The following is a 25,593-nucleotide window of genomic DNA, read 5'->3' on the forward strand; positions in this document are numbered from 1 at the left end:
TATTGCTGCCCAACGGAACGATGGCATTTCCCAGCCTCCCTGGCAGCGGGGTGTGCCAAGAAGTGACAGGGTGTGAGACTTTCAGAAAGTCTCAGTGTAAGGAAGGGCCATACTCGTCTTTTCCATCCTGCTGTCTGGACTCAGGAGGTGATGGCAGGAACTTAGGCAGCGATCCTAGACTGTGAGGAAACATGTTAAAGATGGCAGAAGAGCAAGCGAGAAGAGTCCAGGTCCCTGATGACTTTTTGGGGCTGCCATACCTCCCAGGATCGCCTTCCCATGGATCTCTTTTATGGAAACATGAATAACCTTGTTTGGGCAACAAGGACTCTGACGTTTCATTCCACACAACCAAACCCAATCCTTACTGATATACCCACTGCCCTGAGCACAGTTTCAAACTGGGAAGCATAGGAGGAGCCCCAGCAGCAGCAGCAGCCCAGGCCTTGGAGTCAGCCAGACAGACCCACAGAGAACAATCAGTCGACCAGTGTCTGCCCTGAGTTCTCGTGCTGGAAAAGGTGGCTGGGGGAGGGACAGGCTTTACAAGGGAAGACTGAGAGCGCATTTGAGTTTGAGGGGATCTGTCAGACACCCAACTGGCAGGCAACAGACAAGAGTCTGGAATCTCAGGGTAAGGTTCAGGCTGGACATGTAAGTTTCAGAAATGTTGGGGGTGGGGGAAGAGGGAGATGGTTGTTTATCAAACCATGTGACACCAGGAAATCTCCCAGGGAGGGGATGGACAGAGGTGCTTCCAAGGACTAAGTCCCGGGCTCTATTGTTAGGAGGTCGGGAAGCAGCCATGGGGGGGTGGGAGGCAGAGTACAATCCTTTCCCAGCAAGTGAGGAAGCTGTGTCCAGGAGCAGGGCACTCATCTGGTCACCTGCTGCTGACAGTTCAAGAAGGACATACGGCTGAGCTTTGATCACTGGGTTTAGGAAAAGGGTCAAAGATAACTTGGATAAAGAGCCTCGGAGGAGGGGCTGGGTGAAAACCTGATTGCAGTGGGTTCAGGAGAGAAGAAGCTGAGAGGAACTGGAGATAAGAAACAACTCCAGGTTGTCAGGTACTCAAAACCGGACCTGGATGGCCAGTGGCAACATGAGCAGCAGAGAACACATTCTCTGTCAAAGGAGGCGTTATTCCCTCTCCCGCCCCCTAAACCTGCACATTTCAGAACACCCAGAGAAATGGTGCTGCGTGGGGGCAGGGAAAATACCAGGGTAGGCGCAAGCAGGGCACACCTGCCCTTCCTCTGTATGCCCCTCCTACAGCCAGAGCATGGCAGCCTCTCCATGCCTCAGTTTCCTGGGCTGACAATGGGAATTTAAAGTGAGACCACATACTTGTTTCCAGTTGTCTGCTGGGCACATAATAGGTTCTCAGATTTTGGCGATTGTTTTTATGGATCCAAATTAGGGCACCGTTGGGAAAAGTAGTGAATACGGGCGAATATCTTGTTTAAAAGTACCGTTTATTGTGGCGATAAAAACACAAAAACCAAAAAAACAAACAAACAAACAAAAAACCCCACTGTTAATTTTAATCCAAGGGCTGGGAAGAAGATCAAACAGGTGGTTAGCGAGAGCAAAAGGATTCGGGAAGCAAGGTACGACGGAACTGGCCTCCAGGTGGTGGGAAGGTGCTGGTGCTGAGGGAACAGGCCTCGCCCCTCCATTTGGGTCCCACTTCTTCCCTCCCTCGTACCTGCCGGCGGGCTCCGTTGGCGCTCCTGCACCTTCCTTCTCGTCTTCCCCCGCCGGGGCTGCCAGGCCCAGCGGACGCCAGGGGACTAGGATATCCGGGTGGGTCCCCTACTTCGCTCCTGCTCGGCCTGGATTCCGAAACCACCCAGAGGGGGTAACCGTGGGGGGTGGAGTACCGTTTGGGCGTCGTCGCCTAGCAACCAGCGACTGGCTCCGGCGCCGTAGGCGGGAAGACTACAATCCCTAGAATGCACAGCGCCCGCGGCACAGCAAAGGATACCGCGCGCAGGGCCCCGCCCCCCGCAATGCCCGTCGGGACTTGTAGTTTTCCAGCCCCTCCAGGCGCACGGGTCGCCCTCGGGCAGTGAGCCCGCCTCGGGCGGGGCGCGGCGCGGCGCGGCGCGGCGAGCGGATTGGGCAGCCTCGGCGGCGGGTGGCGGGCAGGGGGCTCGAGGGCCTCGGCGCATGTGCAGCGCCGGGCGGCGGGGGCCAGCCCAGGCGCCGGGTGTCAGTGAGCCGCGAGGAGCGGGTGCCCCGTGCCGCGTCAGCCCGTCCGCCAGCCGCTGTCAGCGGGTCTGTGCCGCGCGCCGCTCGCGGAGCATCTCCAGGCCGCGCACCTGCACGCGCACCTGCCCGCCGCCGGCCAGGCGCCCCGGGACCGCCCGCCACAGCCGGGCCCGGGCGCAGCGCGGCGGAGGGAGGGCCGCCGGGCGGGCCGGGCCGGCGCGGCGATGATGCACAGGTTCCGAAAGTGGCTGTACAAACCTAAGGTGAGCGGCCCCGTCCGGCCCGCCGGGACAGACCCCTCTCGCACCCCGCCACTGCACTGACCGTCGCCCTCACCCTGCGGCGGGTCCCCGTTCCGGCCAAGCGAGGACGATGTGTGCAGGAGGGGCGCCCCATCCCGGTCCACGACGAACCCTTCCGCGCTCACGGTCCGGCTTGGGTGCACTTCCCCCACCTCCGTCCGCGGCCAGAGTGGCCCCTCTCCTTCCCCATCCCTGTCTTGCTCGCACCTGGCGGTCCCGCCCCGCAGCCCAAAGCAGACCTCTACTTCTCCTGGGCCCGGAAGGACCTTTCCATCCTCGTAGTTACACTGATGTGACGCTCTCATTCCCCCCTGTCTCCCCCCGCCCGCATTATCCTGGGCCCGGAATGTACCTCCCCAACCTCCCTCTGCGCTCCGGGGCAGACTCCTCCCCACTTCCCCATGGTTCTGGAGGAAACCCCATTTCCTTCTCTCGGGGTCCCGGTGTCCAGAGCGGATTCCCATCCGCCGTCCAGCCTGCCTTCGCGAACCAGGACCGACCCGCACTCTGGCCAGTGGCGTCCCCATCCTTGTCCCATGCCCACCCGTGCTGTCCCGCAGCAGGACAGGTGCCCTGCCCAGCGTCGGGGGCCTGAGCGGCCGAAAGTGCGCACCCCCAACCCCCGGCGTGGCGCACACCCTCGGCGCGAGGTCGGGGTCGGGGTCGGGGTGGCGCGCCCCGCGTCTCGGCGGCTGCGCAAGTCGCACTGCGGGCGCTGCGTCCTCGCCGCCCGCCCGGGCTCGTGTCAGCTGCGGCCGGAGCGGGCCAGGGTAGGCTGTGCCCCGGAGCTGGGCGCAGGGTCCTGGGCGCACCCTCGGCGCCCGGGGCCGGCGCAGCGGAAGGGCCCCGGCGCCCCGGTCTTGGTTGGGGAGTTGCGGCTCGGGTGGGGTCACCGCACGACCAAAGGGCGCCCTCGGACATTCGAGGCCGCGATATTGCTGAAGGACCCAGGGAACCCGCCCCTCCCCCAACCCTCTCCCCAGGCGGACCGCTTTTCTGGATCCCGATTCGCAGCTCCCCTCCCCCACCGGGGTGGTCTCTCTGGGTGGGTGGGGGTTTCAACTTCGTGTCCTCCTGGCGCGGGGAGGCAGCAGGTCCGTTTGGAAGACTGGCACCCGGGGTCCTGGAGCGAGCTGTGACCTGGAGGGCTTCGGACCTCCGGGGTGGGAGAATTCTCCCAGTGAGTGTCGGGTTGAGGCTCAGATGCCTGGGGCTGCGCCTTGCCGGCTTTGGCCTCGCCCAGCGGGGATTCTGGTTCCTTCGTGCCTGGAGCACCCCACTCGATCTTCCTGTCATGGAACAGCTACTTATTGTTGGTGGTAGCTCCCGGCCGCGACCCTGCTGGCGGCGACCCTGGTGCTTCCCGGCCCGGCGTGTGGTGTGGGGCCGCTCGCTGCCCTTGGCTGCCTTCTTTCTGCCTGGCCCTCTGCCCCTCTTCGGGCTCAGTCCTGCCTGCTGGCTCTGTGTAGGTTGCCAGGGGGAGGTGGCAGGCAGCCTCTGCAGGGGAGCAGCTTTCTGTTTGTGTGACTTTTGTCAGCAGTTAAGGAAAAACTAAGTTCACTTGTCAAAAGGTCATGGGAGGCGGGGAGGCCAGCAGCATTATTTTGTCAATGACAAATGGCCAGGTAGAAAGGAAATATGTCATAGGTCAAGTAGCATTGTGGAATCTCAGGAAACACTCCGTGCGGGTCCTGGGGCTCTGTCTCCTTTGTCCAGGCGTGGCTGTGGAAGACACCTTGTTTCCAGGATCACCTAACTGTGTATGTTGTTGGAAGGGAAGGAGAAGGAACTGTGGACTGCTTCATTAATAGCTGGATAACTTCAGAGACCATGCCTGTTTCGGTTTAGGGAAAATCTTTAAAAGTGGAAAATGATACTGTTCTTGAGGTTGTGCCCCAGAGCTGAGAACTGAGCCCCTCCCTCCGATTCCCTCTTCAGCAGGCTGCTGCCCTTCCAAGCTCCAGGGGCTGACCTGGGCAAGGGGGACAGTCGGTGAGTTAAGCAATCCCAGTGCTTCGGCCCAAAGCTGTACGCTTTAGGAGATGGGAGGGGATGGTGTTCTATCTGATCCTCTCCTTTTCTTCACTGTCGTTCTCGTCACGTTGTCTGATACTTGTCCCTGACCCCTGGACTCTAGACACATCTGCATCTGAGGTCTTTGTGTCTGGTGTGGCATTTTCTGGGAGCGGTGCCCTGTGGTCGGTCAGTCTGATGCTGGGCAGTCCCTTGTTTGAGATCTATCTTTGGAGTTAAATATCTTGATTGTTTGAAGGGTTGGGGTATGTTAGGTCACCCCAGTAGCTTTTCACGTTTCAGAGCGAAGCTCCGATTTTTGCTGGGGATTCTGAATGGAATTGTGTGCGTCCTCATCCTGTCTAATTTAACACATTTTGACACAAGTCCTGGTGGGGTTCCGGGCCTGGAAGAGTTGACGTGTTGAGTGTGAGCTGGGGGCGACTGTCACCGGCAGTCAGGATTTTTTTCACTCTTGTGTTTAGATAGATATACAATTCAAACTGCATTCTTGATTTAATCTCTGCTTTGGTTTAAAACTGAACACTGAACGTCTTGTTCATTACAGTGCAGTGGAAAATGTTCTGCAACCAAAAATATTCATTGTTCTAGTAACTCTAAGAAGCACTTGGAAATGCTTTAAAAAATTCTTATCTGACATGATAATTTTCATATCTGAATCGTTAATAACTGCCTAAGTTGAGTAAAAGAATAAGTCTGATGTATAATACAATAGTTTAACATTAAAATGACATTTGCAGGCTCTCACACTTCCATTTATTTTCTTGAAGGCAGTCCTTTAAAGACCACGTTGATTTTTCTTCATGCAAAGCATTCAGGATCTGTGAGTCTTATCGGGACTGCATGGTGCCTGGCGAAGGCTGTGTGTGGGAAGTGTATCCGCCTGCTCTGTTTTGTGATGGTGCTGAGATGCTTTTTCTGCTTTTGTTTCGGGAAAGCCTTTCCAAGAAAGAGTTAACTTGAAAGGGTGAAAACAGTTGGCATCTTCATGTGAAACAAAAATATCAATACTTGTGTTTCCAGCTGGGTTATCACTTTCTTCTTGATCCTTGGCGACTGTGCTGAAGGGTGAAATCTGGCTTGAGGGAAGGGAACCTTTGACTGGACCGGGCTGGGATTTCTTTGCCATCATCACAGAGCATGTGAATAACGGCACAGGATGGCTTTGTGTTTTCCACCCTTGAGGATGTGTTGATGGGCGGGTAGGTGCTGCTGTCCTGGTGAATGGGGACCACCACATGCTGGGTGATGGCCACCCTCAGCCATGCTGTCCTTACAGAGCTCTGTCGGAGCCCCATGCCAGGCAGACACTGTTCTGGGGATGGGATTCTGTGTTAACTTCTAGCGTGGCTGCTAACTGATTTATTTCCAGCCGATGAACTCCGAGTGCCCAGCTGCGGCTGCGGCTGTCCTTGCAGTAGCACGTCTCTCTCTGAGGTGAGCTACTGGAAAGCCAGGGTTCCAGAAAGCCTGGCCGCAGAGGTGATGCCAGGGGCAACTCCCTCTCCTGGTGGGAGCCTGGCAGGGACTGGGGCTCTGGAAGTCCTGGGGATGCTTGGCAATGCTGAGTCAGAGCAGGCGTGGCTGGTCCAGCACACCCTGCTCTGTCCCTGAATTCAGAAGGCACTGGGGCCCCTCCCTCCCTGCTGCCAGTTCTGGCTGCGCCTCCCAGAGCTCTCCCTTCAGACGCAGCAGCCTTATTATTGTGGGTACATGGGAGACTCTGAGTCCACCTGGTTCTGAAGCCTGGTGGGCAGTGACTCAGCAGGGGGCTCACGGCTCGTTCCCTAGGCTTGGCTGTGTTTCTCTTTGTGGCTGGGGGAGAGTGTGTGGGGCCTTAACGTCTAGCCCCCTGCCATTGGCATTTGCAGGGCAAGTGAGAGGCTGAGCTGCAAACAGATGGTGGGCATCAGTGTCTCTGCCAGCTCTGCTGCCATCGCCCAGGGGTCTGTGCTGTGCAGTCAGAGCAGTGGGTTTACGGCAAATGTATGATACGGTTTCTGTTAAATGGGCGAGCCATAGACAGGGAGTTTTAAGCCTCGCCTAGTGTATCTGGTCTTGGCGTGGCAGGGAGGGAGCCAGGGCCTTGGCGTACTGCCCCCCACTCGGAACGGGGAGCCTGTGGGGTAATTTCAGGATGTCTTAGTGCCTCTCCTAAAGCTGCAGGAATTCCCAGAACAGCAGATATGCTTGTTTTAAGTGTGTGGAAGTGCACGTCTAAGAGTCCTAAGTGACCTAATGGTCATCTGGCCGTGGTTTTCTTGTTTGCGCTGACAGCACTGTGTGGCCACAGTTCTTAAGTGGTGTGCTGTGGGGCCCCTGCGAAGGTGCGTGGTGGTCAGCTGATTCCCGTTCAGACAGTGAATACCTGGGATGCTGCGGGTGGGGTTGAAGCTTTTTCCCGTTCTATCTGCTGCCTGCCATGGTTCATGTGTCTAAATGGTGTGCAGCTGCAGGCATGGCGGCAGCGGCTTCCATTCCAGGGCCTGGGTGAGAATCCTCACTCAAACCCTGGGCCTCAGTTTTCCTGTCTGTCAGTGGGGGTGATGGGACCTGCTGTGTGGAATTTGAGGAGACTATCTCTATCCAAGGCTCATGGTAGAACCTCAACAAATGACTGTTGTCATTGCCAGTGGACTGCGCAGGTGGGGTAAGAGGGCGTGCACTTAATACAGAACTAAACGTGGGGTGTTGTATGGAGTCCCAGAGGCCATCGCAGCTTCCAGTTACTTCCACCAGGTCATTCTGAGAGTCAAAGTGTCTCAGCGGGGTCATCCCCTCACCCCTTTTTGGTGGTGTGTCAGGTGCTTGGGTTTCGGGAACAGACCCTGACTCAGGACTCCTCAGGGGTTCTGATGGGCTAGGTGACAAGCTGCAGACAGCAGTGACAGGGATGAATAATAACAGTCTGCCTGTATGGGCAGCAGTGGGGCCCCTGCGTCAGGCCCAGCCCCCGACCTCTCAAGCCACCCTCCTCTGGCTGTGGCCCACGTCCCCTATTCCTTGGCTGGAGGCTCAAGATCCAAGAGAGGACTCCAGGGCCATGGGTGGTGAAGGTGCCAGGGGAAAGGGACTGGCATAAATGACAGCTTGGGGATAGACCTTTGTTGGTTAAGCCACTGAGGTTTTGGGGTGCTTGTTAGCATTCAGACTATCCTAATGTACCCTGTTTTACAGATAAGGTCTCAGAGGGCAGTGTGAACTGGTTGGAGTCTTCACAGCCAGGAAGAGGCAGGGATGGGGTTTAAACTCAGGTCTGTGCACCCCAGACTGGAATCCATCAGCACCACTGACCTGGCAGAGTTTCCTTCGGGGCGGAACTGGTGCTGCCATCAGTTTTTACATGAGTTTCATTTGGCGAAACAATTACTTTTGTACTTTTCACAGTTGGATTGCAAAGAAACTTAGATGGTGATGGGCAATTCAAGTGTTTGAAGGAGGAAGACAAAAATGAATGGATTTTTAAAAACTGATCTGAATAGATTAAGCAGAAGTAGAATAGAACATTTCATATTATGGTAATTTATGTAGAGCAGTTGGTTAAGATGAATGGAATGTTTTTTTCCTTCTTACAGTAAGCATTATGAAGCTCTTCCATTTCTCATTGTTTTCGTGCTGGGTAAGCAGGGGGTGTTGGGGGCACTTCAAGTGGGGCTCCCTTCATGGCTGAGGGCGGTCCTTCGAGCTCTGCCTGGGGGGCTCTGTAAGTCTCTGCTGTGGTAGGGTTTGCTTCAGCTGACGCTTTCTCCCTGACCGTGCCCCCCACCCCCACGGTGGCACATGGGTTCTCGGGGAAAATGGGTTAGCACTGTGGGATGGTGTCTTTGGGCAGTAACTTTTTTCTTTGGATTTGTAGTTTTTGAGAATGTTTCCAATTGTTTTTTGGGTTATTAGAATTACTGAAAAGTCTAAAAGGAGAATCAACTACTTAAATGTCAGACGCATTTAAAAATTGTATGCCCATGTTCACAACAATGTTATTCATAATAGCCAGAAGGTGGAAACCGCCCAAATATGCGTCAACAGTGAATGAGTAAATAAAATGTGGTCTGTCCACACAATGGAAGATTACTCAGCCACGAAAAGGAATGAAACACATGCTACAACACAGATACGTGTGCAAACATGATGCTAAGTGTAAAGAAGCCAGACACAAAAGGCCACATTCTGTGTGACGCCATTTATATGAAACGTCCAGAATGGGCAAATGCACAGAGACACAAAGTAGGTATGAGGCTGGGGCTGGGGAGTGAGGAACGACAGCTACAAGGCATGGTGTTTCCTTCTGGGGCAAGGAAAAGAGAGAGGTGATGGTTGCACAACTTTGTGAAAGCACTACATGCCATTGACTTGTACACTTTCACGTGGTTATGTGAATTTCACCTCAGTTTAAAAAACAGAATATTAGTGTTTTTTTGAGAGTTTTTTTTTTTTGAGAATTACAGCATTTTTTGAGATATTTAAGGGAAAAGGAATTTTGCAGCTGAGTAAAAAGATGCTCAGGTCTGTGTCTCTGGAGGGGCCTGGCGCCTGGAGGCCCCACCGGAGGCTGCACAGTGTCACTTCCACTGCTCCACAGGGCCAGCCCCCGTTCTCGGGAGGGCTGTCAGCGCTGCCCCCTGGCGGTGGATGGGCCATGGCATCCAGGGGCGCCCTCCTGGTGGTGACCCAGGGCGGGCTATGTGGGGGGCAGTGGGGGCGTGGAACGGGGACTGTGGGGCCAGGGCTGAGTCTGGGGTCAAGCTGAGGGCGTCAGGGGCTTCACTCAAAAAGCTGTGCCCTCGGTGATGGGCTGGGAAAACGCGACATGACACTTTGTTCCTGGTTGGTGCTGAGTCATCTGGGAGCCTGGCAGATAAAAATCCGAGTAAAACACCTCGTAGGTGGAGCTCACAGTGAGAAGTTACACAGTTCATGCAAAAGTGGTTTCCCTGAGCAAGAGTCAGCAAACAACAGGGTGGACAGAACCGATGACGGAGAGATGCTAACACACAGGTTTAGGACAATCCAGGTTGTGGGAGACAGAACCACGGGGTGACAGAACCACGGGGAGACAGAACCACGGGGTGACAGAACCACGGGGAGACAGAACCACGGGGTGACAGAGCCACAGGGAGACAGAACCACAGGGAGATGACAGAACCACGGAGAGACAGAACCATGGGGAGACACCAGCCCCTTGTAAACAGGAGCCACATGGAACTCCTAAGAGATGGAACAGTCACTGAATTTACCAGCTAAAAGCGAACACCCACCCTGAGGAAAGTGTGAAACAGCTGGAGGGCTGGAGGAGGGTGCCCAGCATGCAACCCTGGAGGGAAAGGCAGCCTGAGAGGTTTGCACCCGGTGGGGGTGGGGTGGGAGTAGGGGGGGGTGTCCTAGGGGCATCGGATGGGACCTCACATGGAGCATCTGATGGGACCTCAAGGCCGAGAGACAGAGAGGAAGGAGAGGCTGCTTTCAGCTCATGGCTGAGTTTTCCTGAGTTGCTGTTGTGTTGGGGTCCAGTAAGCCTAGGTCCCCAGCGGGATAAATGGCACTAAATACAGCCGGACACATCGCCGTGAACCTGCAGACACCAACCTCTGAGGGGCGTCCCAGAGACCTTGCTGCATGGGCCACAGGCTGAGGACTGTGGAGGGAGGCCAGGTGGGGTCCCGGGCTTAGCTGGGCTGCTCCCTGCAGGGGAGCGTGAAATGGAAGACCGTTGTAGAGAAGATGAAAAGTCTCTGCCCCAAATCCTTGAAGAAGTGCTGGGAAATGAACTCAGGCCGGAGAATGGGTGGTCAGGAGGTGGGAGGGGGAGGCAGAAGGCAGTGGTGGGATACGGGCCAGTCGAGGTAGTGAGGTAGCAGTTACTGCACAGGGGACCAGGACAGTGATGGGGCCAGAGGAGCCCCAAAGCAGGGCGAGTGGGCCCAGGGCAGGATCACCAGGAGTGGTCCTCAGGTGTCTGGTGGTTGGATAAGGGTGACGTGCTGGCTGACTTCAGACTGGGAGTTAAGGGTGTGAATTGACCCAGGGTGAACGCTAGGGTGACGGGGACAGAATGAGTAACTTCTGGACCAGGGAGGGAGAAAAGAATAAAGAGGATGGAACTGGTCCAGCCAGAGCGGGAGAGGAGGGAAAGAAACACAGTAAATTAGAAGCAAGAAATAAAGCTGTAGAAATAATCACACACATATTGGTGGTCTCAGAAAACGTAAATGGAGCGAGCCCGCTAGGGGACTGGGCTGCACAGGGTGGCCCCATGTGGGACCAAGCCCCAGTGAGGCTGCTGGTAGGGATGCAGGTCCTCCACTTCGCCCCGTAGCTGGCGGCCTCTCCCATTCCTGTGTCGCTAGTGCTCACACGTGCTGGGGCACTGGCAGTGGCTGGTTTCCGACCCATAAACACTCCTAGACTAGGAACCAAAGCCCAGAATTCTCGTCTCGGGTGCTCCATCCAGAGCCTGTGTCCACACCTGTGCCATTGGGCCCCAGGGGTGGGCCAGGCGGGGGCTCCGGCAGCGTCCGGGGGCCTATCCAGTGTGCAAGGGGTGGGCGGCCCTACCTTAGCACCCTGGGAGAGCATGGGCTGGGCCATGGGGTGGCCGTGGGGACCCCGGGCCAGGTCTGGTATGTCGCCCCAGGAGGGCCCCAGAGAGCGGCTTGTCAGGCGTAGAAGGGGCTTTACACAGTCTGAGAACCCCGACTCCTCTGTCACAGACGGGGAACACCTGGAAGGGAGGGTGCCAGAAGTGAAAGGCCATGCAGTGCGACAGGGTTGTGTCACACTAAGCCACACGCAGTGGGTCCCCTTCCAGGCACCTGAGTTAGGCGGTGGTCTCTGTGTCAGTGTCCTGGTTACAGGGGCGTCCAGCGGTTTTGCAAGATGTTGCCACTGAGGGAGCCGGGGTGAGGGACACAGGACCCCTCTACTATTTCCCATGACTGCATGGGGATCTGGTTACCTCAAAAGAAAAAATGTAAAAGAAAGCTTAGCCTTTAAACAGTGTCACTGACGTATACTTGACTAACAATAGCCTACACGTATTTAAAGTGGGCAGCTGGAGATGTTTGACGTTTGTAGTCACCTGTGGAGCCATCATTGTAGTGAAGACAGTGAACAAACCACCACCCCAAACGTACCCCTAGACCCCCTCCCCTCCCACCTCTCACCTGCCCCCACCCTGAACGAATGCTGGTCTGCTTTCTGTCTCTATTGATCAGTTTAAACTTTCTGTAAAAACAGGAAGGGCCTGGGATAGCTGCTTGGTTCTTCAGTTGGTTAGAGCGCAGTGCTCGCAACAACCAGGTCGCCGGTTCGAATCCCACATAGGCCAGTGAGCTGCACCGTCCACAACTAGATTGAAAACTACGACTTGACCTGGAGCTGATGGGTCCTGGAAAAACACACTGTTCCCCAATATTCCCCAATAAAAATTAAAAAAAAAAGAAAGAAAGAAAATCAATTAAAGAAACAATAAAACAGGAAGGGCATCTAACCGTATAACCAAGGACAGCTTTGAGGACCCCCAACCCTGCCATGGGGACGCCTCAATGCTGGATTTGCTGAGACTTGCAAAGTGCAACAAAAGGAGCTTTTAGAAAGTTCTGTTAGCAGTAGGATGACGATTAAGGAGGGGAATGTGGGCTGAATCGTGTCCCCCAAATTCGCATGTGAATAACCCCCCCATGTGACTGTCTCTGGAGATGGGCCTTTAGGATGTAACTCAGGTTAAATGAGGTATTCAGGGTGGGGCGCCCTGATCCACTAGGACTGTGTCCTCATAGGAAGAGACACCAGCGAGCTCTCTGCTACGTGAGGTCACAGGGACAGGGGGCCATCTGTAAACTGGAGGTGGCCCCTGCCAGCAGCTGACTGCTGGCCCTCTGGTCTTGTACTCCAGCCTCCAGAGCTGTGAGACAATAAGTGTCTGTGTTCCAGGCCCCTGGCCTGTGGTGTTCTGTGATGGCAGCCCTAGCAGACTAACGTGGAGAGAGTGGTCTTGACATTACAGTAGTGAGGTGACCACTCCTGCTGTGAAGGAGTACAGGCTCGTTAAGGGGTTCTATAGTCCTGGCCTGTCTGGGTTTCCGGAGGCCGTGCTCTGGGACCGCGGTTGTCGCCACGGGGTCACCCACCTCTCAGCAGCTGCGCCAGCTTCTCTCTGTGGTGGTGAGAGTGGTCCAGGGGAGGGACAGTGGTCCAAGAGAGCACAGGGCCAGCCCAGAATCACACAGTAATGCCGGCTACGTTCTCTCGGTCTCAGCAGGTCACGGGCCAGCCCAGACCCAAGAAGACGGGAGAGGCTCCATCTCTAGGTGGGAGGACAGGCCTGAAGCACAGAGTGGGGGGGTTGTAGGTGCGTCTTTGTGGGTAGTCTCCCCCCTGCACTGCATTTCACCCCCCTTATACACTGGACCTCACCCCCTTTGCCTGTTCAGTGTTGTCCTGTGTCCTATACCGGTCTCTCCCAGTCTTCTAGATCATTCCTCTGGCAATGAAACCTGCTGTGACCTCCTCTCTCTGAAACATCAGCCAGGTCACCCCCTGCCCCCTGACTTGCTGTCTTGCTGGAGCTCCACCTCCGTGGCCCCCGGATTCCTCCCCAGAAGTCAGGAAAGGAGCTGTGTCAGCCCTGCCCCCCCAGTCCCTGAGCTGTTCCCTCCTCAAGCCCTGTAGCTATTGTCCTCGTCTTCTCAACCCTTCCACGAGTGGGTGCAACCCTCTGCTTGGCCCCTCTCCATCCTCCTGACTCCCTGACGTGGCAGCCATCCTGCCGGTCACGCGGCTCGCAGCCCTGACCTCTGTTGGGTGCTGGACACCCTGGCATGTCCGTCTCACCACCTGGACGTGAGGCTGCTTCCCCGCCCTCCCCATCCTTCCCATCTCTGTCACTTGAGCGTCCAGGCCACACCGGAAATCAAGGTGACTGTCCTCCAGGTTGAAGGTCCCCACCTTCAACCAACCCTGCAGACACATTTCCAGGAGTGCACCGTGTTTCAGCAGCATTGTCCCCTTAGCCAGTGGTGGAAGCAACCCAAGTGCCATCGATGGGTGGGTGGGTGGGCAAAATGTGTTACGGATATCACTGAGCCTTAAAAGAGGGAAGTCCTGACACACACTACACCGTGGATGGATCCTGAGGGCCCGGTGCTCGGTGAAGTAAGCCAGTCACAGGAGGACAAATACGCATGATCCTGCTGACATGAGTACTTAGAGCAGTTAAATTCACAGAGACAGGAAGCAGATGGTGGGTGCCAGGAGCGGGGAGTTGGGAGTCGGTGTTTCATGGGGACAGAGATTCAGAACATGGAAAGCATCCTGGAGTAATGGTGTGACGGCCGCACAGCAGTGTGACTGTACCTAACGCCACTGAACTGTGTGCTTAGAAATGGTTACGATGGTAAGTTTTATGTTATGTGTGTTACTGCGATTTAAAATAATCAGTAATAAAAGAATGTTTCTGGAAGACAACCCTTTCTGACATCTCTGTGCCCAGCTACCATCCTCTCTCTGGGTCACTGCAGGAGCACCCAGCTGGTCCCCTCTCTCTCCCCTCAGTCTACCCCACCCCAGGCTCATTACGGCAGCTGGGATCATCTTTTAAACACACAATTTCATCTTCTCTGCCCAGGACCCTCGTGACTCCCATCTCAGTAAAGCCGCAAGGCCCTCCAGGGTCAGGCGCCCCATTGACTTCCTTCTCCTCCCCCTCACGCTCCTGCCGCAGCCTCACGGGTTCCTTGCTGCTCCTCAGACACACCCCACCTTGGGGTCCCCTCTGCCGGGATGGCTTTTCCCTCATCAGGTCTCCCCTCAGATTCCACCTGTTTCCCGTCTACTCCAAAGGTTCTCGGTGGGGTTGACTTTCACCCTTCGGGGACATTTGGTGATGTCCACAAACATTTTTGGTGTCACAGCTTGAAGTGGCATGTCCTGCTAGCATGTAGTATGTCACAGCCAGGGGTGCCACTCACTGTCCCACAAGGCTGCATGTCAGCAGTGCTGGGGTTGAGATACTTGCTGTCACCTAGAGGGCCTCTCCTCGGCCTCCCCCTGCTGCACGGCCATCCCGTGTCCCGTGTTCTCCTGTCACTAATGGTTACCTGGCGTGTGTGTTCACCTGCGGGGCAGCACTGTGTCCCCCGGCGCTGGGCCTGGCCATCTCTGCTGGCCTGCCATTCTTGGTGACTTTGGCTGCAGAAGAGCTGGGGTGGGAATAAATGTCAGGAAGCCCTGCCCCCAGGTCGATGACGATGAGGTTTCTCAACTCCAGCCAGTGCAATGGGCCACCATCCCTGGAGCTCTGGGAACTGTGGGTCCCCAAACTTCGGAGGACGAGAGCCATGGATCAAGTGGTTAAGAAAAAGGCTTCCTTTTGCGTTTTTCATTGTCACCCGCTCTTGAAAAAGCAGCAGTGTGGTGAAGTAGTTTTCATGAACTGTTAGGAATTGTGTCTGAATCTCTCTTACTAGCCTCTTAAAATCTAGACCAAAGAAAACACTGAACCGGAATTGCAGCTCCTCCTGACTCTTTACTCACTGTTGGCTCAGTGACAGTGACAGTGATTGGGGGCCACAGACTGGGTGCTGGCCCGACTTCCAGGCTCCGGCACGCGTGAACTTGGCCATTTCGGACTGGTTAGAGAATTATTCCCTTCGATGCAGGTATTTTCAGTCCTTGAACAAAAGGGGCTTCACACCGGAGGCCTACATGCACCCACGTCCATTTCCTGGGAGGAAGGGTCCTGCTTCTCCAGCTGAATGAGGTTGGATTAGTAATGTGAAGGTCAGAGAGCTCACGAGTGCTGGCCCTGCCCTTGTGTGGAAGAGATTTCCTGGTCTTTCATTGGCTGGTTCCTGCGGAGGACGCACTCGGTGCCACCCGAGGCGCTGGGTGCCAGGTCTGCGGGAGAACAGAGCACAGCGCCTGCCTGCTGGCACCACGGTTGATGTCCAAGCCAGGACACCTCTTACTTGAAACATCTACACCTGTGGCCAAGCCACCCAGCATGTGACTGGTCCCATGACTGCAGACCCTGTGTGGCCACCGTCCAGACACCCAGGCCCCTGTGTCTTGAGACTGTGAGCTGAAGACTTTCCCTTGGTTGGAAAGATGGAGTTGGTGTGTTTCAGACCACGTGCACAGAGCTGGAGCCATCGTAACCCAAGCACAGGCCATGACCCGCCTCTCACATCAAACACTTGTGGAGAGAAGCTCACGAGCCAGGTCCTGGGACAGGAACTCAAGTCCATGGCGAAACCCCCCTCATCCCACTCTGCTAGCAGCACAAAGATGGCCCCCGGCCCCGGGGTTGGAGAAGGTGGACCCGGGATCTGAGACATGGCTGCTGGGACATGAATTGGTGTGACTCAGAAATGCCACCAGCAGCAGACAAATCACAGCCCCGAAAGATGTCCACGTCTTAATCCCTGGAGCCTGTGGATAGCTTAGGTTACGTGCTGAAGTGGAGTGAAGGCTGCATGTGGAGCCAAGGTCACTAATCAGTTGACCTTGAAATGGCGAGATGGTCCTGGACTATCCCAGGGCCAGTGTGACCACGGGGTCTTTAGTGGTGGGAGTGGGGAGGTGAAGATGGTCGGGGAGAGCTGTGATTATGGAAGAACGTCTGAGAGATACACCACTGCTGGCTTTGAAGACAGAGAAAGGAGCCGTGGATTGAAGACAATGGTGGCCTCTAGACACTAGAAAAAACAAGGAAACTAGTGTCCCCTAGACCATCCAGAAGGAGCAGCCCTGCCAACCCCTGGATTTTAGACAGCGAGACCCATGCTGGAGTTCTGTCCTCCTGAACTCTAAACTAACACATTGGTTGTTTGAAGCTACTAAGTTTGTGGCGATTTGTTACAGCAGCAACGGGGAAGTAGTACCTGCCTCCTGGGGACGAGTGAGAATGTACATGAATCTGCTTACATAATAGAAACCCGGAAGAATCCAGGTGCCCTGGGGGGTGTGGCGGGACCCTGTGGGGCCCCACACCAGGGGCCATTGTAGAATAGTCACTCTGCAGGCAGAGTGCACAGGATGTGACAAATCAAAAGCGAGTCTCAAAATATCACATATGCATGACATCCTTTTTATAGAGTTAAAAACAACCAAAAATACATTTGAGGACCGCATATGGCAGCAACCAAGCTGTGTTAAAGGAGCCGTATGAGTCAGGATCCGGGGCGCAGGTCGCTTTGTGGGGACGGGGGAGCGGGTTGGGACCGTGGGTCATGTATGGTGTTCTATGCGAGGTGGCTGGTGGGCTCGTGGGTGCTTATCGTGCAATTCGCAGGAACCATTGCGCCATTGAACTTTTTGCAGATTTGAGAAGTAGGGGTTTCCAGGGCTTGTATGGCCCATGGCCTGTGGTCTGGGTCTTGTGTGGCCTGTGGTCTGGGTTTTGTGTGGCCTGTGTGGCCCGTGGCCTGTGGTTTGGGTCTTGTGTGGCCTGTGGGCTATGTGGCCTGTGGCCTGGCCCCTGTGTGGCCCAGGGCCTGCTGCCTCCAGAGAATTCCCAGCCTGGGGGTTTTAAATTAGCGTGGCCAGTAGCATGTGTGAAACAGCACAAGCCTTTCGTGTTGTCGAATTGCTCTGATTAGCAAGGGGGAGGCACGTGTTCTGTGTGCAGAGGGGGAGAAGGCCAGTGGGGGCGTTTCCTGCAGGCTGTGAGGTTTGGGGTGCCCTCCTCTCGGGGCTCTGCCAGTAAGCATCGATCCACTCGCCAGGTCAGTAAGACGCTTTGGTGGCGAGAAGGACACAGACTTTGGTCCTTTGAGGGGGAGCTTTGCCGTTTTCCTTCCTTCCAAGATACTAAGAGTGAAAGAGCCATGGTTTTGCCTGGACCTGGAAAAAAAGGAAAAGCTTTTTCATGGAACTCCAGGACCGGTTCCGTGTGGACATGTGTGTCTGCATTTCTGTAAATGCCTTAATCGAGGTTCCTGCTGAACTCAGCGTCAGGGCAGATCTTCTGGGGGGCAGCGGGGGGGCGTTGGTCAGCACAGTGCATTTGGGGTCCTGTCAGCGCCTGGGAAGTAGCGCCTTCACTGGAGGAATAAAGCCCTCCAACTTGCCTGTCAACACTGCCTTAAACAAAGTCCCAATCACACACGTGTAGGCTTTGACAAGTGAGAAAATCTAATGTGACCTTACTGAGCTTCTGTCGAGAATTTTGTTTGTTTGATACTTTTGGGTCCATTTTCAATGGTCACTTTGTTTCTAATGTAGAATACACTGAAGGCATTGGATTCCCTGGCCAGGGAGGGATGACCTGGTGCTGCCCATCTGGGGGACGAGACCAAGGTCCCCAGAATTCTTGTGGGTGCCGTTCAGAGGAGCTGCCTTCCCCAGGACGTTCCTTTTCTTTTCTAATTAAGGTGGAATTCAGGAACATGAGAGAAGGATTCCAGTGGCATTTAGTGTGTTCAGTGTGTCGTGCAGCCACCGCCTGCCTCTCTTCCCGAGACATTGTTGTCCTCGTCATCGGCCCGCAGGGGACCCCGCATCGGCAGGCAGCCCCCTGCTGCCCCCTCACCCGCCCCTGCACCGCCCATCTGCTGAGGGGCTGCTTTGGCAAGTGCACAGGGAGCAGCTTTAAGAGATTAAATTTAGTTTTATGATGACTCATCGCTACCAGCACATTTAAGAAAGATGAAGGTCAGTGGCGTGGCGGGGCTGCCCACGGGGCCTGCACGGGACTCTGCAGCCCCACACTGTAGCTGTGTGACCTTGACCAGTGGCTTGGCCTCTCTGTGCCTCAGTTTCCCACCTCCAGATGCGGCTGGCAATGACATCGCACACAGGGCTGTGGGAGCAGAAGAAGGACAGTGCTTACGGGGTGGGATGGAGTCTGGCCCCCGGGGGTTACCCTGGAGTCAGTGGGGGGACTGTCACTTCACTAAAGAGCCATGGGACACAGCGCACCCACCCTGACAATCTGCAGTCATAGCTTTTCTTGACTAGAGAGCTGAGGTCATGGGGTTGGCAGCCTGCTTCTGAAAATGTCCCCCTAAGTGTCCACATCTCGTCTCTGGCCCCTATGAATGTGGTGGGGTGCAGTCCCTCGGCTGTGTATTTGGCAGTGTATGTGGCACACCAGCCCCAGGCCAGGAGGCCATCCGGTGGGTGGCAGAACACGGGGTCAGAGTGGTGTGAACCCTGCCGGGTTCCACGCACTGTCACTGGCTCCAAGGGGGAGGGGTCCATGTAGCAAGGAACGTGGTTGTCCTCAGGACCTGAGAGCCCCAGCAGGTCACAGCGAGTCCTAGCCAGCCACTGATGGCCCTGGTGCCTGCCCCCCACCCCGTGGTGGTCAGGAGAACAGCTGAGATAGCTGGCGGAGACGGCGGCTGAAGCACACCCTTCCTGGGTGGCCTCTGATGGTTCATGGCACGGCTGCCAGCATCATGGGCAGTCACTTCCTGGGCGTCGGGTGCTGGGAACACACCATCCAGCATGGGGCAGCTTCATGGCTGCTCTCTGCCTTCCAGTTCACCAGGGTCCTGAAGGTATGGAGGGGCACCCCAGCCCATCCTCATGGCCAGCACCCCTGTCCTGAGCAGCCCTTCTCTGGGCACTGACTGGTCATCAGGCAGGAGGGCTAGAGGGAGTGCTGGGGGGAACAGACGGCATTTACCGCATGGGGCTGTTCTCTGGGCCAAGGATGAAGCAGGGCAGCGGGCCAGGTCTGAGCACAGCCACTCCCAGGGGAGGAAGAGCCCCGTTGGCCGAGCTGGTCTGCACTGAGGTCTCTCATGGCCACTGGAGCCTCTGACGGGCTCCATGTCTCTATCTCCAGGTAACTGTGAGGCCTCTGAATGGCCTGAGGCGAGGGGCCAGCAGGCGCTGGCAGCGGGTACCCACCAGGCACCGCGGTGGGGGCTGTGTGTCTGGGGTCGTCCAGGCTCTGTGTGGACTTCTTTTCTAAGGGCAGGGTAGTCTGCCGGGTCCTCTCAGGTGCCCACCGCCTTTCCAGCTTCTCTGGACGAAGTCTCGGTTCAGCTGTGAAGTATCGCTGCTGAAGACCATGTTTCTTGCCCCCGTCTGGATGTGGGCTCCTCACTGGCAAGATCTGAAGGTCCAGTGTTGGGTGGTCGCCGTGCCCAGCCTGGGGTGGTCTCACCCCGTGGGGTGATTCGTTCCATGTGGCCACTGAGCTGTGACTTCATCTGGGGTTCAGAGGTGGACGTTTGCTCTCCAGCTGTGGGGACAGCTGGGTGGGCCTCCGTGGAAGGTGACCTGGGGTGCGTCCTTGAAGTCAGCCAGGAAGACTGACTCAGGCGATTTGGGCCTTGTTAGAGCTTAACCCCCGGTTTGGTGCAAAGTTGCTTGAAATAGTAGGAATGACTGAAGTGTAACATTTTAAAATGACTGCTTGGGGATAAGAAGAGGAAGCGCCTTCCTTGAGGCGTTGGGGGTGCCACAACAGCACAGTTTGCCACAGGGGCAGCGAGGGATGGTGGGGACACTTGTGGAGGGTGTGGATGAGGTGCCCACTGCAGACAGCTCGTGACCAACGCACTTTCCTGTTGGTGGTTTTAACTCGTGTTCATGTCACTCAAGTAGCATTTTCATGCACAGTGAGGAAGAGAGACGTGTGAGGACACTTCTGTCCACCCTCCGGCCAGAAGCCTGTCCTGGTCAGCAGGCACCCCGGGCCCATCCGGCCGGAGCCAGGCACGTGGAGTGTGGGTGTGACAACTGTGTCCCGAGAACCTTCGCAGAAAGTGGGCCAGGATCTGCCCAGATGTGCATGCAGCCATGGTCTGACGTCTGGGTCTCCGTGGATACACTTGATTTTCACGTGAAATTCTGGATATGTGTCATAGATATTCAGAGCCCCTTCCCCTAGGAGCACACAGACCTGCTTAAGGACGGGGTTCCGACAGGTGTCTGTCCTCGTCTTAGCAGCTGCCAGCTGCTGAAAGTGGCCTTCGTTTTGAGAGATGTCTGCGTCAGTTCTGGTTCCTTCTGTGTAACTGCGCTCTGGTCGTCCGTGGCTTCTTCCAGATGGAGGTGCTGAACTTAGGAGCAAGTCTGGCTCCATGTGACTGTACAGATGTCATAATGTAGGGTACGAACATTGCCTTTTGCTGTTCAGAGTCAGGTGCTCCTGAAGACCTGTGGGCACGTCACTGTGGTGTTAGGGTCGGCTCCAGCTTTCAGGATAAATGGAACATGTTGGTGACAGTTCTGTGAGGACCGTGAAATTCCACCAGGACAGACGAGTACGGGTTTCTTGCCTCGAGGGGTTGGCTCCTCTGCTGGGGGACTTGGGTGATTGAGGACGAATTATGTTCCCAGCTTCGCACTGGCGGAAGACCAGGGCTTCACAGTGTTCCAGCTCTGGGGGGGTGTTTACCTTCCTCGTTACACTTTTCAGAACTTCTGTGCTTTTTACAACCAAAAATAATACTTAAAATTGATTTGGTGTTTAGCACCTTCTGTTGAGGTATGGTCATCTTTGAGGAGTCTCTTTTGAGCTGGGACCTCATCCTGCAGGCTCCCGTACTGGCCTCGCGACTGAGGACAGCAGTGGCCTGGCCCGTCTGCCCCCAGGTGACACTGACCTACTCTGTGGTCAGGCTGAATGTGCATCCTCAGAATTGTGTGTAAACGGACTCCGCCCAGCTCGTTTTTGGTCTGGCTTCTTTGACTACCTAAATGTTTTGAGATTTATCTATTTACACTGTTGGGGGCATACGGCCACGCAGTGTAAACTTGAACTTGTGGAGAGGAAACAGTCCCTGTGACACTGGCGTCCAGTACAGTTCCAGGCGTCCAGTACAGAGCCCATGGGATGGGCAGCTTCTGACCCTGTTGTGGGACCTCACGTGAAGGTTAATTGTTTGCCTGCTGTTGTGGAAAGGGCTCGTTGTGTGTCTGTGTGTGTATTTTCTGCCCTGCCTTAAGAGTCTGCATCTGGATTATCTTCCTTCAGGTCCTTTCCTTGTTTTTTTCTGAGCAGACACACATTTGCTTCTCTTCTGTCGTATGTCCTGCCTCCGGAACATCTGTCTATATTTTTTCTTCTAAAAATGTATAAAAACCAAGTACAGGCTCTTGCTGGACTATTTTGCAAATAATTTTCATCCTCTGGTAAAACCATACATGGGCGGGAGCGGGCGTGCTTTGGGGGAAGCTGTTTTTAAAGAGTGATGGAATCGTCTTGATTGTCTCTGATCCATGCTTTTTGTGATGGCAGCGTGCAAGGCAAGTGCTTCTCAGTGTCATTTGCATTATTTATAAAGGGAACAGTAGTCACAATACAAGTGAGGAGCAGGAGGGTCGCAGGCTTTGAGAATCCCTGAGGCCCCGTCCCGCGCAGTCTTGGGGCCAGAGCCCCCAGACCGTGTGTCCCTAGGCTCCTCTGTCCTCTCCCTGCTGTCACCCGTTTCCCTGTCCCCTTCCTTCCCCACTCAACACCCAGACCAAGTCCCCCTCCCCCATTTCCAGCTCCAAGTCCTCTCACAACCCACTTGTCCTGTGAGGAGTGGGACCCAAAACTGAACAAGGTTTGAACAACAAGAAGAACCAGACTCGGCACCTGTGATGGAAACACCTTTGTCCATGTTCCGTCTCAAGGCCCCAGTCGTCTTTCCTGTGGGTACTTTGGCAGGTAGGGGGCACTGTGTTCTCTTGGTGGAACCACCTGGACCCTGCATCTGCAGGAAAATTGCAGATAGAAACACCCACCACCCATGGACACGGGCCAGGGCTGGCGCCATCCTGCTCCCGGGGGGCCATCAGAGGAGGACCGTCAGAATCAGGGCTAGGAGGGAGGGACAGGTCGAGGGGTGCATGTGGGCCCCAGCACCCCAGGCAGGTGCACTGCACAGGGTCCTAGAGCAGCCCCAGCGCAGTTATCAAAATGCAGGCCTGAGAACGACCCGACCCCCTCTGGACAAGGCATTCTCTTTGGCCCCTGCCCTGCCTCTCTCCAGCGGGGTCTGGGCTCTGTCCTTTTAAGGTCCTCTGTCCTGTTGGTGCTTCTACCGCAGTGATGCAGTGAAGAGAGTTGTTGAAAGAGAGCGCCTAGACTCTCCCCAGGGGGATGGGGGTGCCTCTTCTCAAGGCACCTGGAGGATGTAGGGACTCTTGCGGCCCCTCCCCACCATGTGACCTGGGGTGTGGGAGCCTGGGACACCCCGGCCCGTGAGCCGAGGCAGCTGGACAAGCTGTGCAGGACCCAGGACCATGGTCATTTTCACCTTAGGGTGTGCAGGAGGGCCCTGGGCTGAGCTGCTGCCTGGGTAAGTTCACAGGATTAATGGATGGAAGTTGGGAAACCAAGAGGGATCTCTTGGTCCCCCCAAAGCCACTGGGACAAGGCAATGACCCTCCCCCTGCGTGTGTTCTGGGGCAGTTCCAAAATCATAATCGTGGTACAAAGGACCTGTTCGTTTCTCACGGCTGCTGTCTGCCAGGTACCACAAATGAGGCTTAAACCACAGAAGTTTTGTCTTCCGCAGTTTAGGAGGCCAGACCTCGGGAGTGGGGTATCGGTGGGTTGGCTTCTCCCGGAGGCTCTGAGAGAATCTGCTCCTCATCTCTTCTGGCTTCTGGCGGCTCCAGGCGTCCCTCGGCTGGTAGACACAGCACTGCAGTCTCTGCAGCTTCTCCCTGTGTGTTTCCCCTTCTCTTACAGGGACGCTTGTCATTGGGTATAGGATCCACCCCGATAGTCCAGGATGGCGTCATTTCAGGATCCTTACCTTCCTTCTACCTGCAAAGTCCCCTTTTCCAAAGCAGGTCACGTTCACAGGTTCTAGGTGGAGTTTTGAGGGGCCACCTATTCAGCTCACTGCAAGTGGGTAGGGGACATTTCTGGGGCCCCAGGACAGACGATGGGGAGCATGCTTGCTTTGTCCCCAGGACTCTCTTTATGGCAAGTCAGGTCCTAATCACCATGAAAGTACGGTGTTGCCTGTTTCACACACGCCCACGGCTTCGGTGACATAGTTTGGCTGTGTTGGGGGGACCCTCATGCCACCAGACAGCAGCCCAGTCTGGACTTCACGTTCACGTGGCGTGGGAAAGCTCTGGTCAGACCAGAGGGTGAGGTGGCTTCCGTGCCCTGGACTTGAGTGGGAAGAACGGTCACGGTGAGGAAAGTTAGCAGGAGACAGAGGACTCCCAGAGGCCAGCGAGCGCACGAGAGGCCATCGCCATCACCATCACCGCCACCGGGGAACACAGATCAGCCCATGGAGGTGGCACTTCACGCCCGCTGGGACAGCGAGGACCAAGAACTCAGAGCCACGTGGGGAGGAGGTGGAGACAGGCCGCACACTCCTGGGGAGGAGAGGGCAGCCCCCACGGGGAAACTGTCCGCAGCTCCTCCAAAGGCTACGCAGAGCCTTTTGGAAGCGCCCTTCAACTTTATACTCAGAAGAAAATGGCAAGCACACGTCCGTACAGAGGCTTGTCCACAGTTACCTAAAGGTGGAAGCAACCCAAATGCCACCACCTGGTGAGCTGATGAACAGATGTCACATACTCACACAGTGGGGTGTGATTTGGTGACAGAAGGATGACATGCTGACAAACGCTGTGACATGGATGAACCCTGAAAACCTGCTGAGTGACACAAGCCACTTAGCCCCTCCTGGGGGGTTATGGGAGTTGGATGACCCACACACGCAGTCTTCGTTATTGACTGTGCCTACGGCCCGCCGGCCAATAGCTGAAACCACCCGATCCGGGAGGCAGCAGCTGGCCTTGGGGTGCCCTGCCCAGGGTGTGCGGGGCAGGCCAAGGGGACGTGGGGATGGCCATGTGACCAGGGTCAGCTCCCACCTTGAACTGAAGGACACAGGGAGGCAGGTGCCAAGTCCTGAGACAGCAGGCGCGGGAGGGCCCCTGGCAGGAGCTGTGGCCGGTGGCGGGATGAGGTGCCTGCTGGTCCCTCCTGCTGACCAGTGTGCTGTCTGCAGTGCACTGGGTGGAAAGGCAGGCAGGTGGCTGGGGGTGGAGGCAGGAACAACCAGCCACCAGCCACTTGTGGGCGGGCAGCAGGGCTGCAATGTGACGACAGGCACATGTGCCTACCTGGGCAGCAGGGCTGCAATGTGACGACAGGCACGTGTGCCTACCTGGGCAGCAGAGCTGCTGAGGGGCTGGGCCTGGCAGCCCCCGGGGTGCCAGGGGACAAGCCCAACTTTGGGGACATAGGTTATGGCTGCCCAGGAACGCGAGGCCTCAGTGGCTGGGGGCGGGCAGGGTGGTGGAGGCCAGCAGGAGGGTGTTTGGAGGCAGTGACAGGTTCCGGCCCCAGGGACCAGTGGTTGGTGGGTTTCCTGGACAGCGCAGTGTCTCCATATCCAGGGCCTGAGCATCAGCTGGCTGCGGGGGGCACGCGTGGGCGGAGCAGCCCAATTCAGGTGCCGAGACCAGAGGCCTTTCTCTGCTTGTCTGCATGGCTCTTAGATTCCTGGCGTTGCAGTGGGGTGCCCAGCTTTACTGGAAAGCTGGTCCATGAGGCCCAGGGCCTGGCTGGCACTACAGGCACCCAGCCATCACCCCTGAGCTGTCTGGCCTAAGCCCAGCTGACCTGGCGGTGAGGGCCCTTGGGGTGGTCTTCCTTGGAACCAGCATTCAGAGCCCAGCTTGTGTCTTGAGAAGCTTCTGGGTGGAGGGGGGACTCCCCACAGCCCCTGGGCAACACCCCGTCTCTGGGCTTACACTGGGTGGGGCTGGTCCTTCCTGGTCTCACCATGCTGCCTGTCCTGCCACTTGGCCCACCATCTGCCAAGACCTATCCTCCCTCTCCCGTCCTCCCGCTCCTGCAGCTTGGCAGGGACCGCTGTGGTCCCGGTGGGAAGTGAGCAGGCATCTTTTAGGTCCTCCCACAGCAGTGTTTACTTCCTAATGGGGACACAAGAGGCCTGGAAGGGACCTGCCTGGTCACTCTTACCCACGTGGATGCCCAGGGTTCTTGGAGTGCGGTGGCTGACTTCTGGCTCTCTCAGGGCCGGCAGTTTGACCATGGCCATTAGTTTTCTTCCTGAGCTTCAGTCTCTTCATCTGGGTCAGAGGTGTTGTGTGG

General features: G+C 56.1%; 2 protein-coding genes across 3 annotated transcripts in view; one reads left to right on the forward strand and one right to left on the reverse strand.

The window, feature by feature from the left end:
• The window catches only part of CFAP99 (cilia and flagella associated protein 99), a 34,853-nt gene extending 32,741 nt beyond the window's left edge, over positions 1–2,112 (reverse strand). The window contains exon 1 of the mRNA XM_033105415.1: positions 1,712–2,112. The gene's annotated coding sequence lies outside the window, so the exon portion shown is untranslated. The remainder of the gene's footprint in view (positions 1–1,711) is intronic.
• A 256-nt stretch (positions 2,113–2,368) lies between these two features.
• Positions 2,369–25,593, forward strand: part of ZFYVE28 (zinc finger FYVE-type containing 28) — a 69,399-nt gene continuing 46,174 nt past the window's right edge. Inside the window, exon 1 of one of the 2 annotated variants that reach the window (XM_033106676.1) lies at positions 2,369–2,480. In XM_033106676.1, coding sequence (XP_032962567.1) covers positions 2,442–2,480 — 39 coding nt within the window. In that variant the 5' untranslated portion in view covers positions 2,369–2,441. Of the gene's footprint in view, positions 2,481–2,929; positions 3,290–25,593 lie in introns of those variants that run through there. The other variant, XM_033106675.1, reaches the window with a different exon arrangement.

The sequence above is a fragment of the Rhinolophus ferrumequinum genome, chromosome 5, assembly GCF_004115265.2.
Source record: "Rhinolophus ferrumequinum isolate MPI-CBG mRhiFer1 chromosome 5, mRhiFer1_v1.p, whole genome shotgun sequence".
In the NCBI taxonomy this organism is placed as follows: Eukaryota; Metazoa; Chordata; class Mammalia; order Chiroptera; family Rhinolophidae; genus Rhinolophus; species Rhinolophus ferrumequinum.